The sequence below is a fragment of the Dipodomys spectabilis genome, unplaced genomic scaffold (assembly GCF_019054845.1).
Source record: "Dipodomys spectabilis isolate Male_0828 unplaced genomic scaffold, ASM1905484v1 ptg000024l, whole genome shotgun sequence".
In the NCBI taxonomy this organism is placed as follows: Eukaryota; Metazoa; Chordata; class Mammalia; order Rodentia; family Heteromyidae; genus Dipodomys; species Dipodomys spectabilis.
Genome location: NW_024870701.1, coordinates 14256863 through 14274998, shown reverse-complemented (window position 1 = coordinate 14274998; position 18136 = coordinate 14256863). Strand labels below are relative to the sequence as shown.

Genomic DNA, 18136 nt, shown 5'->3' with positions numbered 1-18136 from the left:
TCCCCAGGAGAAGATCTCCCCCGGGGAGCGGGGGTTAACTACATCCATCCTATGGAACTGTGGCCACATCTCCATGACTGCTCAACACGTTTCGGGGACTTCACTCCTAGGACCCATATTATGGAGGGATCTGGAATTTTAGCCCAGTACATCTGAAGAAATGACATTTTAAAATCACGTCCAGAATACCTTGGTTATCTCAAAAATCTTGTAAAACAACATTTGATAGGCGGGCACACGAGACAGGTAAGAACTTTCTTTCTGGTTCCTGAACGCCTGTCACAGAGAAGGCCAAAGACGAGTAGGACCCAGGAGGAGCGACAGCCCGGGGAGAGGGTGGGGGGGACAGGGAGGGGAGACCCGGGTGCCCTTACTGCGCTCTTGGGCACTCGCACTCGGGCTGGGCAGCTGCTTTCCGGAGAGGCACCGCTCCTGGACCGCGGGGCCAGCCGCCCGGAAGCCGGCCGGGAGCGCGCGCGCGCGGGGAGAGGAGGCGGCGGCGCTGCGCTCCACCTGCCCTGCCCCGGACACAGCCCGGGACGAGGCGTCGAGGGACCATCTCAAGTCAATATTGGGATTTTTTTTTTTAATAAACCAAGGAATGCGATTTTAATTATTCAAAAGCCCAACTCCTGGGGGCCAGATGCTGTTGGGATGGTCCTGACCACACAATACTAAAGGGGCCAAGAAAAGCGTCCATCCGAGACATCCATTACCATTACGAATGAACCAGACTGGGTAGCACTGGGCATCGATTGCTGGTGCCCAACCGGACCTTCCTCCTCCCTTCTTCCCGCGGCTGCCCCCACCCCTCCCAGCCGAAGCAGGCTTCCCCCCCCCCTCCGCCCCCACCCTCCATCCCGTGGCGGCCGGGACCTCGCGTGTCCCTGCATCGTGGCCTGGGCTACATTTTTCATGAGCCTGGGGTGAACAGGTGCGAAGTGCTCCGGGAGCCTCGGGCCGGCGGCCGGGCGCAGGGAACATGGAGAACGAGCGCGACATGTACCGCCAGTTCCAGGACTGGTGCCTTAGGACTTACGGGGACTCAGGCAAGACCAAGACGGTGACCCGTAAAAAATACGAGCGGATCGCCCAGCTCCTCAACGGCTCCGAGTCAAGCTCCACGGATAACGCCAAATTTAAATTCTGGGTCAAATCGAAGGGCTTCCAGCTGGGCCAGCCGGACGAGGTCCGCGGCGGAGGCGGCTGCGCCAAGCAAGTGCTCTACGTGCCGGTCAAGACCACGGTGAGTGACTCGCCTTCCTCTGTTATTTGTCTGCCAGTGCAGCCCGGCGGGGAGGGAGGAAGGGGGGGGAGGGAGGGAGCCCTGAGCCACTGTTGGCTCGTGTGCCCCCACCCTCCTCAACCCCCTCCCCAAGTCATCCCCACTCGCATTAGCCAGGCGCAATTTCCCCACCGGAGGAGCGAGTCTTTTGTGGTCCTTTATTTTAAAGCGGTAGCGCACCTCCAAAGCGCGGACGGGGCCTCCCAGCCTTCGGGCTTCAGCGACCCCCCGCAGCAGGAGCTTTCTTCCAGGGTTGAGCAGCAGCGGCGGCAGCAGCACCAGCGTCCCACGTCCCTGCGTCCTCGGGCTTGGGCCATTGTCCCACGTCTTTACGCGGGGTGCCTGGCGCGTGTCCTGGCGCCACCACCACCGCGCATAAAGGCCAGGTTGGAACACTTCTCTTCGCCCCCCCCCCCCCGTCCCCTCCAAGCCGCTCGCTCTGTGAACAGATGACTGGGATCAATAGTCTCCAGTGTCTCCTCATTGGCACAAAAGCCCCAGTGTGGCGCGGTTAGCCGTGATTGTGGGGCTTTTCCCCAGGACACTGTCAAGGTGTTATTGTTAGACCTTTGCCAGGGAGACATCCCACAGTCCGGGGACCGGGATCAATCCCCGAGATCCTTGCTACGACCATTTCCATTGTAGATAAGGTCTGGAGCTCTCCCTCCACCCCTTTCCTTCCTTGCCATTTGCACAAATAAAGCCACAGCTAGACGAGGCACAACAAAGAGAGATGAATTGGGGCGCAATCAAATAGTGTGTGTATTTGTTTCTCCTGGGATGGCTCTGGTCTGTTGGCCACAAAGCTTTAGCCAAGCGCTTTGATGGGAGGAGAGCCTAACATAACTCAGCCCCACGGGCATCAGGCGTCAGCCTGCAGGGCTGGTGAGTAGGCAGCAGCCTTGGTTTCCTTTCGAAGGAAGAAGATGGGCTTTAGGGGCTCCAAGTAGGATTGCAGATGTAAGGCGTAAGACCTTTCTGCCTCCTGCTAAGGCGTGTGCTTGCCTGGAGTAGGGGTGGGGAAGCTATGCACACTCTTTGTATATTTGCCTCGCTCTGGGATTTGTTGAGCGTTTTCCTCCTTTCTCCCCTCCCCTACTGGCAACTGTTTCCTTGTGCAATATTCCTGGAGGAGGCTAGAGAGGAGGCTCTGGAAGGCGATGCTATCTCTCACAGAGGTACCTTCACCTGGAAATATGGGCAGGTACAGCTTCTCAAAGCATTATTTGGAAGACTCTTTCAGGTTTGCACGAAACAGTTTATGATTTCCCAAAATTAATTAGGTGTAGTTGTTTGTTTGGAGGATGTACGTTTCTTTTGGAATTCCCGTGGCAAATGGGGAATGGAAATAAAGAACTGGGGAAACACATGTAAAAGTTTATTATTTAGATGTGCTATTGTTGGAATGTTTCTGAGAGGTTATCTTTATAAATGTAGCCTTCTCTTTTAAAGTGACATGGTTAAACACAACGATGAGATTATTGTCTTGCCTTGCTAAGTGATGAGGGCTAGATTGGCATGAATTAGACTTGAGGTTTATTTACATCTGCATGAGCCAGAAGTCTGTTGTACAGAATGAATTGCTTTGATTCATTTATATTTGGAGTAGCATTAAGAATGTGCCAGATAAAATAATCTATTGTTTGGGAAAGTAAATTAGAATTCCAGCTGAATGAATAAAACAGTTAAGATACAGTTACTTGAAGTATTATTTAATAATTTCATATAGGCTTTAGGAAAACATTGCTAGCTAGTAGCCTTTTTTTTTTTTGCTTTTGATGTTAATCTAAGGGCCCTCTGTTTAGCTGTCAGATAGCTTTACTTGTATATGGGTCAAATGAGTTTGTACTTGTGTAGATTTGGGTATGTCTATCATATGTGTTAATGTGTGAGTCTTTTTAAAACACCAATTACAATTCTAAATAGCATAGATGCTAAAATGGTTCTAGAGGCACCAAGATGACCACAAATGTCACTTACTCAAACCTGCATTCCTGGTTTGATAACTATATTTCATATAAAAATTAATGCTGACTTGTTAAAGAGCTACTGCTAAGACATCTATTATAGTGACAACTCCAGTAGTAATAATGTGTCATGTGTTTCTATTTTCAGTAAAGATTCCATATATTTATGGGAGACAATGTCATCTGTCAGGTGATATTCTTAGATAATGATTTTCATGTAGTATTTAAGAATGTTCTTCATTCAAGCCTGATTTGAAACATTGAAGCCTGTTTATAATTCATGAACTGACTACAGCTTCTTTCTGAAAAATCTCTACTGTTCCTAACAGAATTATAGGCTCCACCTTCTCTGAGAGACAGCCAATCATCATTTCAAATAAGGAAAGGATTTTTTTATCCTGTTTTCCCATATCTCAAATTATTTCTTCCTTAAGAACATGTTGATCTGTCCTCATAATAGCAGGAATAAAATCATCGAGGAAATAAAAAGTGTATTTTTTATTTACCTCAAAAGCATGTTTGGTTAAAAGGAAGTGTTGTATTTCAGTATTATTTTCAAGTAGAGTAAGAATGGCTCTAAGCTGCTTGAGGTTTCAAGGTGCTTGGCTGGCTTTGCTGTAAGTGAGGGATGCTTTGCTCCTGATGTTGCCGTAATCCACTGCTACTGATAATTAGACATCATTATTACTGTGAAAAGGGAAAGAGAAAGGGGAGAGGACAGGCCTAGGCTAATTAACTACTTTAGTTTAATGAAAGAAAGGGAGACAGATAGCAACTGGGAGGTTATACAAGAGCAGAGTAGACACATTACATATACTTAATTACACATGACCAGTTTTCAGTCTTCTAGTTAAAGAAGCTTTGATTCTACCTCTCCATTTCCCATTAGATGTGCTTCGTAAACTGTCTTTCCTCTCTTTCCTAGGTTTAAATGGTAATAAAAGCCAGCATGTGACAACTGACTTAGAATAAAAATTGTTGACGACTGAAAAAGATAAACATGCCCTTTAATATTTGTCCTAGCCATTTCTGAAGCTGAGGTGACCTCTCTCTCACTGATGTTTAGATTGCAATGTAACCAGGGACATGCTGCTTTGTCTCCAAGCAACACTATCCTGTTTTAGGTTTGGAGTGGGACCTGCACTTGTCTGTACATTTGAAATTTGTTGAACATCCCATCTGTGTTTTTCCCCATTGTATTATTTCTATACTTTTGCATTAAAAGTGCATTAAAAGTGTTAGAAACATAAAGATTGAATTGAGGAATACTTTAAATAGTTCTGAAAAATAAAATGACTGTTACTGATAGTAACAAACTTTTAAGTTGGGATCATTTTAAGTAAGCATAAGTAGGGTTGCTATACGTTACTCATTTGGTATCTCTGTTCAATTTTTTGTTTTGTGTTTAGATCCTGATTGGTATTTGATTTGGGGCAGCAGTTAGTTCAAACCAAAAATATTATCCTATTTGATAGTTAGAATAGTAAAATTAAAAATAACAAAAGAATCTACTACTCTTTTCTCATGGTAAAATCACTAAAGCATTTTGATGCATTAAAAATCTATTGTATTATATAAAACATTGAGAAGAAATTTGGTGGGCTCATGTTTTACTGGTCTTTAGTCATAAGGAAAGTAATGATTTGAATCTATATAGTCAAATAACATAAGTAGTATTTTCTTGACTAATATTTGTAGAAATAGACATTAAGTTCTAAAACTTACCTTTTATGTGTTTTCTTTATATCTGTTTTATTATAGAACAGTTAATTTTTATCCAGAAGGCAGTACGCATTATCTTTAGTTATTTTGTTAAAAATGATGTTTTGTTTTCAATCTGTAACTTTAGAATTCATGTTGTACTGGCTGTACATACTACTAAATAATTACAGTACAGTGATTAGAATGAATATTCATGGGCTTGTTCAGAAATACCTAGTGTTTTGTTAGTTTTCTGACTATTGTTTGGGTCAAAAAAATCCTTCATGTTAGTCAGGGAGAAGGAAATAATAGTGTGTAGCATCTGTACAACATTTTCACCTATCCTAACTTCATGTTGGTTATCATATACTGTATAGCAGACCTGGATATGGAATTTTTTGTAGAAAAAAAACATGAATGACTTGGCCTTAATCTATTGTGATGCTTTGCATCTATGACACAGAGCCAGATTCTGATAGTGCTCATTGAGGTAGAAGCACATTTCTACTAATTTTGTATAGTTCCATAGAGTGCTCTGTTCCTGATAACCAACACACAGTGTCAAAGACACTATAGCATGAGGTGGATGCTGGTGGCTTATGCCTGTAATCCTAGTTCCTCAGGAGGCTGAAATCTTAAGATCCTGATTTGAGCTGCACATGCAAGAAAGTATATGGGACTCCGTTGTCCAGTTAACCACCCCAAATCTGGAAGTGGAACTGTGGCTTAAGTGGTAGAGCACAAAATGTCAGGGACAGTGCCCAGGACCAGAGTTCATTTCCTAGGACTGGCAAAATTTAAAATTAAAAAATACCATCACACAGAAATGGATGCCAGCAATTTAACTTACTAGCTGGCTTGAGTGGTTTCTTGTTGTTGTGAGGAATAAGTTGTCTATGATAGGTTCCTTGCACAGTGCCTGCATACATTTTTACCATTTTCATGAGTATCAAGGGGCAGGAAATTTGTAGCAATAACTTCTCAAAGATAAGGAGCACATTAGATTCTCTTGGTATATGAGGACTGCCAAGACTTGTTTTCTAAGAAAGTGGATGTTGACTTTGCATTGTCTCTTTCCAGTCTTAATAGTAATGGCAATAAATATAAGGGGGTGAGCAAGACTCAATATACATGTATTTTGCTTCTATAAACATTCTAGGCCAGCTAGGGTTTTGCTCATCAAGAGTTAACTCTACACTCACCCCAAAGGGTAGAGGAGAGATGAGGCATTAGACACATGGAGATAACAAATAAATCTTCTGTCAAGAGTTTCACCTTAAGTCAGTATCATAAGGACTTTTCCCTGATCACACTTACGTTGGCTAAGTCTTTTTGTTGTCTAATTGGGACAAATGAGGTGACTCTAGTGTGCTTTAAATTACATTTATTCATGCTTATGATCTTTAGGTAACAAGATATGAATTTATGTATTGATGATGAGAAATAAGACACAGTAGGTAGAGTACAGATTTTAGACTCGGGTTTAAATCCTGGCTCTGACATTTACTGCTGCTGTCAAGCAGGTGTAGCTTCCTCTTGTAAAATGTCAAAATAGTTGCCTGCTTTTGTATAATAATAATAATAATAATGTATTAGGAATAACATGTACTAGGTAATGCGTAACGTCGATAAAAATATGTACAATATATATTTCTAGATGCACAAAACCATGTGAAAAGACTACAACATAAATATAGTAACAGAAATGATTCTAACTATTATGGGTAAAATAAAGAATATCATGATGTAGTTTTGATTATACGGCTGTTATAAACTCAAAATTATATCTAGAAAAAATATATAGTTATGTGCAACATGCTTATGCATCTATGTATATATATGTGCAGTAATCAAATATCCTGACTCTTCCATTTTTGGAAAATGAATAGCCTTGATTTAGTTAATGTGATACATATTTAGTCTGAGTGACATGGACAGAAGAAAATTTAAAAACACCATGCCAAAACTTCCATCTAGATACAACCACTATTTCCTAATTATTAACATAGTCTAGATGTATCTCTCTCTATATATATACATGTATAGCATACATAAATATATTTTTAGAAAGGTTAGACATAATAATTCATATATATGGAGAGCAGGAAGTTTCCCAGAGCTGGAATAATCACTATACACTAATTTAAATAAGAATAAGATAAAGTAACTAAAACAAAAACAGAATATAAAAGTCAGTAATTAGGCAATAAAAGTTAATAAATAAAATTATGGAAACTTCCTAAATTGCATTATTCTTTTTTCAACTAAAATTTCAATTTTTTATTGTATCATTTTCTCCAATGATAAATAAGGCAAAGGTACAGTTTCATTTCCTACTATTTTTATATTACATTATTTCTTGTTTGTATTACATCGGCTTACTATGATTATTATATATTACATTTCTTTACATTTCTTACATAATTATATTTATATGATCAATAGTTTTAATATTAATGTTATAATATAGAATGTGGTTTTCAGTGAACTTTGTTAATATCTAAGTATATATTAGTTATGCTTTTTCCTGGTTTTACTTGACTTCAAGTTTCTTTGATTTGACCTGATTTAACTTCTGATCATAATTTTTTCCCCCCCTAAAGAATGGTTCAGTAGCCAGGTGCCTGTAATCCTAGCTACTCAGGAGGCTGAAATCTGAGGATCACAGTTCAAAGCCAGCCCAGGCTCATAGAGTTCTATGAGACTCTTTTACTTTTTTTTTTAAATCTCCAATAAGCTACCAGAAACTGGAAGTGGTGCTGTGGATTGGCTTAAGTGGTAGAGCACTAACCTTGAGCTGAAGATCTGAGGGACAGCGCCCAGGCCCTGAATTCAAGCCCCATGACTGACTAAAAAAAAAAAAAGATACGAAAAGAAAAAGAAAAGAATGGTTAATGTTCTGTACTCTCTCTATGAGGTTTTTATACAATTGAGAATATTTGTCTTATTCCTTGAATTAGTTATAGATTCCTTATCTTACTTTTTTTTCCCTCAGAACATTGTAGACAGATGTGCTGTTTAAAATTATAACGAAAATATTCTCCTCAACTTCATGAATTTTTTTATCTTTTTTCTTTACAACTGAGGAATTTCATTTATATTTGAATTCCTTATCTCTCTATTTCTCATAGATAATGGTATTTAAGTCCTTGGAGTTAGTCATATCTGTATTTGGATGATTTAATATAAATTTCCTCAAAGGAGGAGGTAACAATGCTCGATAGGAAATGTACTCATTACCTTACTCATGTAACTGTAACTCCTCTGTACAGTATTTTTACAATAAAAAACATAAAAATCCAGCCCCTCCAATGAATTTCCTGAATTTTAAATTTGTATTTTTGATTTTCAGTTGGATATTTTCACTGAACTATCCCAAAATAACTCAAGTTGAATTGTTTCAAAATGACTTTTCTCTATCTTCCTCATTCTAGTTCTTCCGAATTTCTCTTCTTTTAAAATTCTCTTTCTGTAGGGCTGACAGCACAGTATACTTACTCTTGTGACAAAGTTGGTCTACATTTTTGTTCCCTCCTTGCAATCAGTTCTTGACACACCTTAATATCTCTAGAAGCCATCAGATTTTTTATCATATCTTTTTGTACTGTACCAAACCATACCACCTTTAGCATACTACTTCTGCCATATAACACCATACCACCCTATTCCAGACTTACTTTACCATATATACAACATGCCAGTTGCTTGATGCTTGGTAATTTTACCCCAAATGATTTTTAATGTGATCAAATCATTCTCATTATTTGTAGAATAAAGTGTGCTTGCCAATCTAAAACCACATGTAAAAGCTATCTAATGTTGTCTATATTTTTATCTTTGCCCATCTAACTATCCTTCCATCAATCCACACATGTATCTGTTTATGGTAAAAAATGCAGTATAAAATGTACCATCTTAATTATTTTAATGTGCAGCTAGTGTTAAGTATATTTCTTTTTACAAATATATCCAGAACTTTTTAAAAAATGTTTTTATTGTGAAAATACTGTACAGAGGGGTTACAGTTACATGAGTAAAGTTATGAGTACATTTCCTATTGAGCATTGTTGCCTTCTCCTTTGTTTTTCCCCTACCATCCTTTCCTTCTCCAAACACCCCACCCCCCACATTGTAAAGTTCGGTTTCAACATAGTGTCTTTACATCTCATTGTTACAATGTGTCAACCTGTATCCATATTTAGCATTTTGCTTTTTCCTTTCCCCAAATAAGAAAAATGTATATACAAGATGCAGGGCATCAGAATCAACAGCAGGGTTTATACCGTGGGGAGGAACATACCAAAGAAACAAAAAAAAATCACGTAGTTCATTATAAATACGTTAAAAACAATAGCAAGAAAGAAAAAAAAACTATTTATGTCCCTATCTTGGGGTCCATTTTGCTTAACATCATCTTATATGGTCATATGTACACAGCTTTTGACCTGTTCTGCTTGTCCTGAACTTATACTAGTTATTGCAAATAAGGGAAACCATGGGACCTATGATTTTGGGGGCCTGGCTTATTTCAGTAAATACAAATTTTCTCCAAGTCTTTCCATTTCCTAACAAATTCTCCAGAACTTTTGCATCGCACAAAAGTAAAACTCTATTAATTTGCAACTCCCTCTTCCCATTTGCCCTCCATGAAACCAGTATTCAGTTTAAATAGCATTTTTCATTTTGTGACTTACTCTTTCTGTGTGATTCCAATGTGCTCAAATCTCATTCTGGTTATAATATGTAACAAGATTTCCTTCTTTTTTTAAAGACTGACTAATATTCCACTAAACCCTAAATATATATATATATATATATATATATATATATATATTCTGCTGTTGTTGACTTTTAGTTTTTTTCTCTATTTCCTGGCTTTGTGAATTTTGCTACTATGACAACGTATGTTAAATTCTTCGTTAAGATCCTCCTCTGAGTTGGTTATATATCTAACAGTAGGATTGTTGGGACATAAAGCAGTTATATTTTTAATTCTTAGGGAAATGCCATAATGTTCATCATTTGTGTCTCACTAATAACATATAAAGATAGGCACTCTTTCAGACTAAGAAATGGGTGAATTGGCTTCCACCTAGAGCTCTTTAGTGGCAATACATCTTTATGCAATTAAAATATTTGAGCTATGTACATGTTTATATATATCAAACTTAAAACAATTTTTATGAAATGAACTCATATCAAACTTAAAACAATTTTTATGAAATGAACTCCAAGAAACAGAAATGAGGTTTTTGTTGTCTTTTCCTTTTGTTTTGTTTGTTAGCTTATTTGTCTCTGGGAGGATTAGAGGGTCACAGAAATAGAGGGACAAGGGGTTAACAAATGTGGTAGTGGTACTCACTAGACACCGTGTACAAAATGTACTATACAATTTGTGGGTGAGGACAGAGGGAAAGACTGGAAAAGAGAACCAGCAAGGGTGGCATTTTTCGAAAAGAAATGTACTCATTACCTAACTTTTGTAACAAACCCTTCTGTGTATTACCTCTACAATAACAATATTTAAAATATATTAAAAAAGAAATATTCCATATAATATAATTAGTGATAATACTATAGCAATACCTTAACACTATATTAATAGTGTTACTTCATTAATAATGTCTTAGTATAATATTAACAATAATATATACTTAGTAGCACTTATTGTAGGTCAATAATTGCACCTAATCACCTTAAACAAAATTCAACCTTTTTCAACCTTAAACAAAATTCAACCATTTTCACAGTGGTCCTGGGATATTAACACTTTATTGTAGAGATGTGAACATTATGGTGAATTTCTAAAATCCACACAGCTTGAGGGTAAGAAACTATTTCAATCAGATCCAGTCTTTAAGATACTTGTCCCAAAATTGTAAAATTAAGGTACCCTGACTGCTAAAAATAAACATTATAAATTATAATGCATTATAAATTATATGTATGCTATTTAGTCTTTAATACATTAATACTTAAGACATGAAATAGAAATTATATTAGATTATAAATATGTAGGGTTAAGGTTATTATATGCAAACCTAACTTTTAATACTTTCTTCTTCACTACAATAGCTACTCTTTTGTACTCCCTGAGGTGTATATATGCAACTTTGTACATACACCTATTCTAATCGGCAGTGCACAATTGCCTCATAATAGAACATTATGGTTAAGACCTTACACTTCAGCTAATATATTTCTGCCTGCATTATAAGATGTTGCTATAATTATTACAAAATTAATGTAATGTCATAACCATATCGACCCATAACATCCATTAAGCTATTATGCATATTTGATGTGTCTTCCAGGGGATAGATTATTTCATCCAAGCTATGTTCAAGAGAGAGTGCACAGTCTAGATCAGCTGAAGTGTGTATGTCATAATGGAGATTAGGTTAGAAAAGTAGACTGGGTGAAATTGTGATGAGCTTCCAGTGCCTAGTTGGAATTTAGATTTCACTTTGTAGGGAGCAGATGCTGTCAAAAGTTTTTCAGCAAGACAGTCATAATTTAGGGAGACTTCCAGTTAAGGCCTTTTTGTCTCTCAGTGATTTATGAATGTTGCAAAATATACATATGCACGGAATCATATCCTAAGTTACCTTTTTGTGTATATGTGCCAATACGGGGACACTGAGCTCAGGGCACTGAACTTTCGCTTGTCTTTATCACTCATGGCTGTTATTCTGCCTCTTGAGCCACGTCTCCCGACTATATATTGGGGAGAGGGGTGTTAATTAGACATAGAATCTGGCAGGTTTTTCTGGCTATTCTTTATCTGAACTGCAATTGTTAGAGCTCAGCCCCATGAGTAGCCAGGATTACAGATGTGAGCTTACTGGCCCTTAGCTCTATTAATTTCAATAAAATATGATAAAATATAATTCTATAAAATTTAGAAAAATGGACCAAAATGGTACCCAAAAGGAATTAGTCAAAACATCTCATAATAAACAGACTTTCTTTTCTCTTGACATGAGAAATAATTGTTGACCACTTGGTTGTTATCACATATGTAATTGTGAGGATTTCTCAGTGGAAAAATAAATCCCAAGTAGAGAATCCTATGTATACTTTTCATATAGATATTTTCAAAGTAAAAAAAATAAAGTATTCCTTTAAATGAAGTTTGTGCTTTTAGGAAATTAATTGAAATCTTGTTTGTTTCTGGATCATATGTCTTTTAATTTTTAATTATATGCCTGTTTCTACCAATAAGGGTACTCATGGTTTTTCAATTTTAGTGTATATTTAGTAGTTGGAATTCTAAGATGATTTCAAAATTACTCTCACCTGTAAAACCTGTATATGACATTGGTCTGAAGGATAAGGATAAGACCAACTAACATTCTTATAGTTGTGTTTTATTGGATGGTAAATTTGGCTTTAAGAAGGGGAGCTTTTTCTGATGGTCTGGCTTGATCACAGTACACTTAAAAAAAAAAGTTTTTTTCTGTTGGTCACAGGGCATGAACTCTAGGCCTGGGAGCTGTCCCTGAACTCTTCAGCTCAAGGCCAGTGCTCTACTATTTGAGCCACAACACCATTTCCTGTTTTCGGGTGATTAATTGGAGATAAGAGCCTCACAGACTTTCCTGCCAGGGGTTGGCTTTGAACCACAATCCTCAGCCCTCAGCCCTCTGAGTAGGTAGGATTACAGGCTGAGCCAAGAGCCTCAGGCTCACAGTATCCTTTTAAAAGCATAAATTTTTAAGTGTTTTTTTTTCTTTTTGAATTGTTGCAGCTGCCCCTTCCCCCAATGGTAGTAAAATAAATCAGGTTGATTCAGAGACTGAATTGCAATTCATCTGAGGGAGCTTCTCGCTTGCTGAGACGGAGGGAGACAAATGGTTAGAGCATTGAGGTTCACTGCATATCTTGACTACTGTGAACGGTATTGTGATCAACGATAGGTTTTGGTTTGACATTCTGCTTTCTTATTTCTTTGTCTATGTACAAACTAGTGGGCGTGAGCAAAGCCTCTTTTCTGTCAGAGTAGTTTGCTTCCTTTCTGTTGTACTTCAGAGAACTTTCTGAAGGGTTCCTGCATTGGCCAGGTGGCTTGACCCTTGTTAATTACATTTTAGTTACATACAGCTTTTTCCTGAGCATTTTAATTAAGACTTCCTGTTAGAAGCTCCTTGAATTTTAGTTGTAGCCTTTTAGTTAAACCACATCCTTTTGTGAAACTGCGCTCAGCCAATCGGAGCCGAGGGGCAGAACCTGCGGTGTTAGAGATCAAAAGGCAGAAGCAAGTCTGCTTTACAAGTGCTTGCTTGCCAGATTTTTGGCTGATGGTGCGCTCTTCAGAAGTAAACTTTGCCTTGCTAAGTTCCTTTTGAGTTAATGTCCTCATTCCTACAAGATACCTCATGAGCTATTTCTAACAGAGGACAGCTGCATCCTCTAAAAAAACGTTTAAAAGAATCGTCTGGTTTGCCATAATGGCGATATGAATTTGTATCTCTCATCCAGAGTGTGATGAAGGTCCCGTTTTCACTGCAACTCTGCAAACACTTTTTGGTTTTGTCTTTTTGGTAAAAGCCATTCTTCGGGACTGAAGTAATGAGTCATGGTGGGGTTTTAGTTAATGGAGGGTGAATGTTTTTCACCTAAACCTATGGGTCATTTGTATGTATTTTTCTGAGAAATAGCTCAATAAGTATTTTGCCCTTTTAAAAATTAGGGGAGTTACTTGCTTGAGTGTTTTCAATTCTTAAGATGTTTTAGAAAATAATTCCTTAGCAGACATGTGATTTGCTATTCTTCCTTGGGTCTTTTAAGTTATCTTATCCTCCATATTGATTGTTTCCTTTTCGGGAAGTGTTTCAGTCTGTGAACTTTTAGTTTTGTCACTTAATGGTTTTGAGGTCATAGTGAATAACAAACAATGCTCAGACTAATTTGTTGTTTCCTTTTTACTGTTTTCTTTTTAGTAATTTCAAAGTGTCAGGTCTAGCACCTAAGTCTTAATCTATTTTAAGTAAATTAATATGGCAAGATAAAATAGGTATCAAAAAATATGTGAGTATATTAGTGAATACAATTTAAAAAAAAATGTTGAAGTAGTACTTATGACAACATTCACAAACATGTTAGTCATTGTGTTAAGTGAAATGATTAGGCCCAGAAAAAAATAGTACAGGATTTTGCTCATATATCAAATGATAAAGTAATTTTGTCTCACAGAAGTAGAGAATAGAATGGGGCTTATAAGATGGTAGTTTTGTGAGGAGGAGGAAAAATAGGGGAAGTAAATTTGAGATATTTTGGCCTGCCAGATGAGGATAGCTAATGACAATGTAGAATATTCTTGAAAACTGTGGAGTAGATGCCAAAATGCCAACTATATGAAATTATGTATTTGCTAATTAGCTAGATTTGTCAGCTAGTTATAAACACTCTGTATTGTACGTATACCTTAATATGTATCGTGTTGTATACAATAAGTACATCTTGTTGCCTGTTAGTTTGACTGAAGAGATAAGATTTGGAACAGCTGGCAAAATGCTAGGGATTTTCAGTGAACCACTGAAGAGACACTGGAAGTACATCTTCCCCAGCCCAGCTGCCAAAGGAGATGCTGGATGATGCTTTGGTTTCTTTTTGCTGTGAACCCCAGTAGAATGTTAAACCCCAGTTAAAGTCTTGCTGAGCTTCTGACCTCCAGAAAGTAGGATAGAGTAGTGAGATTTAGAGCCATTCAATTTTTGGTAATTAGTTACCCAGTTAAAGGTCCCAAATATATATACACACACACATACATACTACTTTTCATGCATCATTCTTCAAACCTTTGGTGTAATTTAAAAGGTCAATTTTAGAAAATATTTAAGATCATATATAACTTAAGTTATAGATACTAACAATTTAATTGTTTTTTCCCTTAAATACCTAATATGGCCATTTAATAGTTTTTGATAATTATCACAGATTATTTGAAGTATTTAGTGACTAATGACTTCCAGTTTGGAATATGTACATTCATCAAGCCAGACATGGTGGTGCATTCCTGTAATCCCAGAATTTAAGTTTGAAATAGGAAAATCTCAAGTTCAGAGCCAGCCATTATGACATTGTACCCCCATAAAAAGAAAAGAAAAATTCCACAAAGCATGTTTTATAGGAAAAATTATGTATTTCAATATTACATATATCTCCTAAATAACAGGTAAGATGGATTAATTTTTAGAGTAGAATGGAAGCTTAGGAGTACATTTACTAAAAATTATTAGCATAATTTTAATTAATGTACATTAATGTAGTTTGAAAACTTGATGAATTGAAAAATACAATGATAGATTGATTCTCATTTTTAGAATAAACTCATTCTTTCATTTTGTTTCTAAAGAATATTTTAACATAATATAATACATTTTGAAGATCTGCCTAGCACTTGAGGAATAGAATATAGAAAAATCACAGAAACTACCAGCTCTTTTTCTATCATTAAGAGATTAGAGGGAAATGAAGAGTTTCCCTTGTCTGCATTGAGTTTATTTTGATTTTCTTCATTTTTCTCTCTGTATAAGTTTTATTCAATAGACTCTTGTGTCCTACTCTTCCTAATTTTAATCAAGTACTCATTGATCATCGCTTTCTTCATGGTTACCGATTTTTTTCAAGTATTTTGGAACTATTGGAAGACTAGAAGACTCAGGCATTAGGTTCAGAACATGGAAATTTAATATTGTTAATAAAGAATAACCTGTTTTACAGACTGAGATTTGATAATGGTGATAGTTTTTTCCCCTTGTTTTAGTTGTAACATGTTTTCAGAAAAAAAATGTTATTTGAACATTAGACAAAGGTACACATCATTATAAGAGTAACAATTGCTGCATTCTGAAGGTTCTGTTGTTGTTGGGATACCTGCAGAGAATGGGGATACTCACAACCTCGAGCTGTTCATCATGCAGTCTCCCTTTTGCTTTGTACTAGACCTAGCTACAGTTACCAGATGGCCAGAGGGCTTTAGGGGTTTAATCTAGGGACACAGAGCAACGCTAAGTGGCCCATGTGAGGATCTAATGCCTTGCTGTGTATATTAGTGCCAATGTTCAGCTCAATTGACCTAATTAGATGAGATTTTTTTTCAAATCTAATATCAACGGTTTGTTTGATTATCTGATGTGGGTCATTGTTCATCTAGCAGTCTCTGCTTACATTGGTATTTATCTCAAGTCAAAGAAGGAGTTTTGCTGTTTGTTATAGCTTATTTTTCTCTTTAAAGCTACCCTTATCAAACAATTAATTCGGTTACCTGTTTGGTCTCCTTAGTTTGGAATATATTAATTTAGAATCAACACTAATTTGAACAAGGATAAGGTGACATTTACCTTGAACTATTAAAGGTTTTTATCTACAAATTCATAATTAATAAGACAGTAACTGGGCATACTACTTACTATAAGGTGAGAGAAAATTACCTGCTTCTATCTTATATAAGCCATCAAGAGGTTCATTTCATTGTAATTGTCTCTCTATTTAAAAACTATATGTTATGAAGGCTAATTTGCATTTTCCTGTTGACAGTATATTCCCTATATATCCTAGAAATTTCAAATAGAGACAATAAAATCATTCTCTGAAATTTAAACTTTAAAATCAACACAGTTAATCTGTAATCATGCCTAAACATCATTTCAGACATATAAGACTAGAGCATAATCTGGGCACCAGTGGCTCACCCCCGTAATCCTAGCTACTCAAGAGGCTGAGATCTGAGGATAGCAGTTCAAAGCCAGCCCAGGCAGGAAAGTCCGTGAGACTCTTATCTCCAACAAACCACCAGAAATCCGGAAGTGGCACTGTGGCTCAAGTGGTAGAGTGCTTGCCTTGAGCTGAAGAGCGGAGGGATAGTGCCCAGGCCTAGAGTTCAAGCCTCACGACTGATCAAAGAAAAAAAAAAGACTAGAGGATAAACTACCTAGAGACATAATGAAAGCCCTCTAAAAAGCTTGCTAGTAAATTAAACAAAATGCTCTTTTTCTTCTATACAACAGATTGACTGATTCTAAGGTCACAGAGACTACCGTGTAGACTACTGTGTAGTTATTTGCACTTTGTAATACAGAAGTGAATTGTAGGTTTAGCATTGGTCATATTTGTCCCACATCCTTTTGAAAAATACTTAATATAATTATATGACTTAAATATTTAAAATGATATACTGACTACAAGAATGCAAGATTGATGATTCAATATAAATATGAATCACTAATGACAACTTAGAAAATAGAAAAGAAAACCTGGAATATTTCTGTACTACATAGCTTGTTTTGTAAAATAGAAGCAATGTTCTCATTTTACTTTAATGTAATTAGAACTAGAAATCACCAGAATATTATGATACTTTCTGTACTTTGGAGGGGAATCAGTGGACCAGTGCCTACAGAAAAAAATCTTTGTCACTAGCAAAATAATTTAACAATTATTTTAATTATTTAATAATTATTTAATTTAAATTTAAATTATTTAAATTTAAATTATTTAATAATTTAACACACTTCTATATTAAATAGAAATAAGAATTAAAGTTAATTTTTTTGGTCAGTCATGGGGTTTGAACTCTGGAGCCTGGATGCTGTTTCTGAGCTCTTCAGCTCAAGGCAAGCACTCTTACCACTTGAGCCCACAGTGCCACTTCCAGTTTTCTGGTGATTAACTGGAGATAAGAGTCTCACAGACTTCCTGCCCAGGCTGGCTATGAACTGTGATCCTCAGATCTCAGCCTCCTGAGTAGTTAGAATTACAGGCATGAGCCATCAGTGCCTGGCTGAATACTTACTTTTATTCCTTTAAACTTTGTATTTATGTATTAACATAGGAAGAAAGTGATAATTGGTACTTTAATCATATATGAGTTAAAGGTTACATATATTTAGTGTTCCATAAAATATTTTCATGTTGGTAGTACTTAGTATTTCCTGAAGATTTAACCCTATTATGGAGAAAAATGTTCCCACCTGTATGTAAGTTCCTGAGGTCATAAATTAATCACTATTATTTTATCCTTTTAAAATACTTGTTTAACAAGCCCTTTTTGATTATTGGAATTCCTATGGAATTTATTAAAGAGAATGATTGCATTGGCTGAAATCTAATAGTGAAAATATCCATTATGTTTCTCAATAAAAATTAAGATAGGTTTTATATATATACATATATACACACA

General features: G+C 36.8%; 1 protein-coding gene across 7 annotated transcripts in view; it reads left to right on the top strand.

The window, feature by feature from the left end:
* The first annotated feature begins 982 nt into the window (after positions 1-982).
* Nol4 (nucleolar protein 4) overlaps positions 983-18136 on the top strand; it is a 286589-nt gene continuing 269435 nt past the window's right edge. For all 7 annotated transcript variants that reach the window (XM_042675198.1, XM_042675197.1, XM_042675193.1 and 4 more), the window contains exon 1: positions 983-1246. In XM_042675198.1, coding sequence (XP_042531132.1) covers positions 983-1246 — 264 coding nt within the window. The remainder of the gene's footprint in view (positions 1247-18136) is intronic.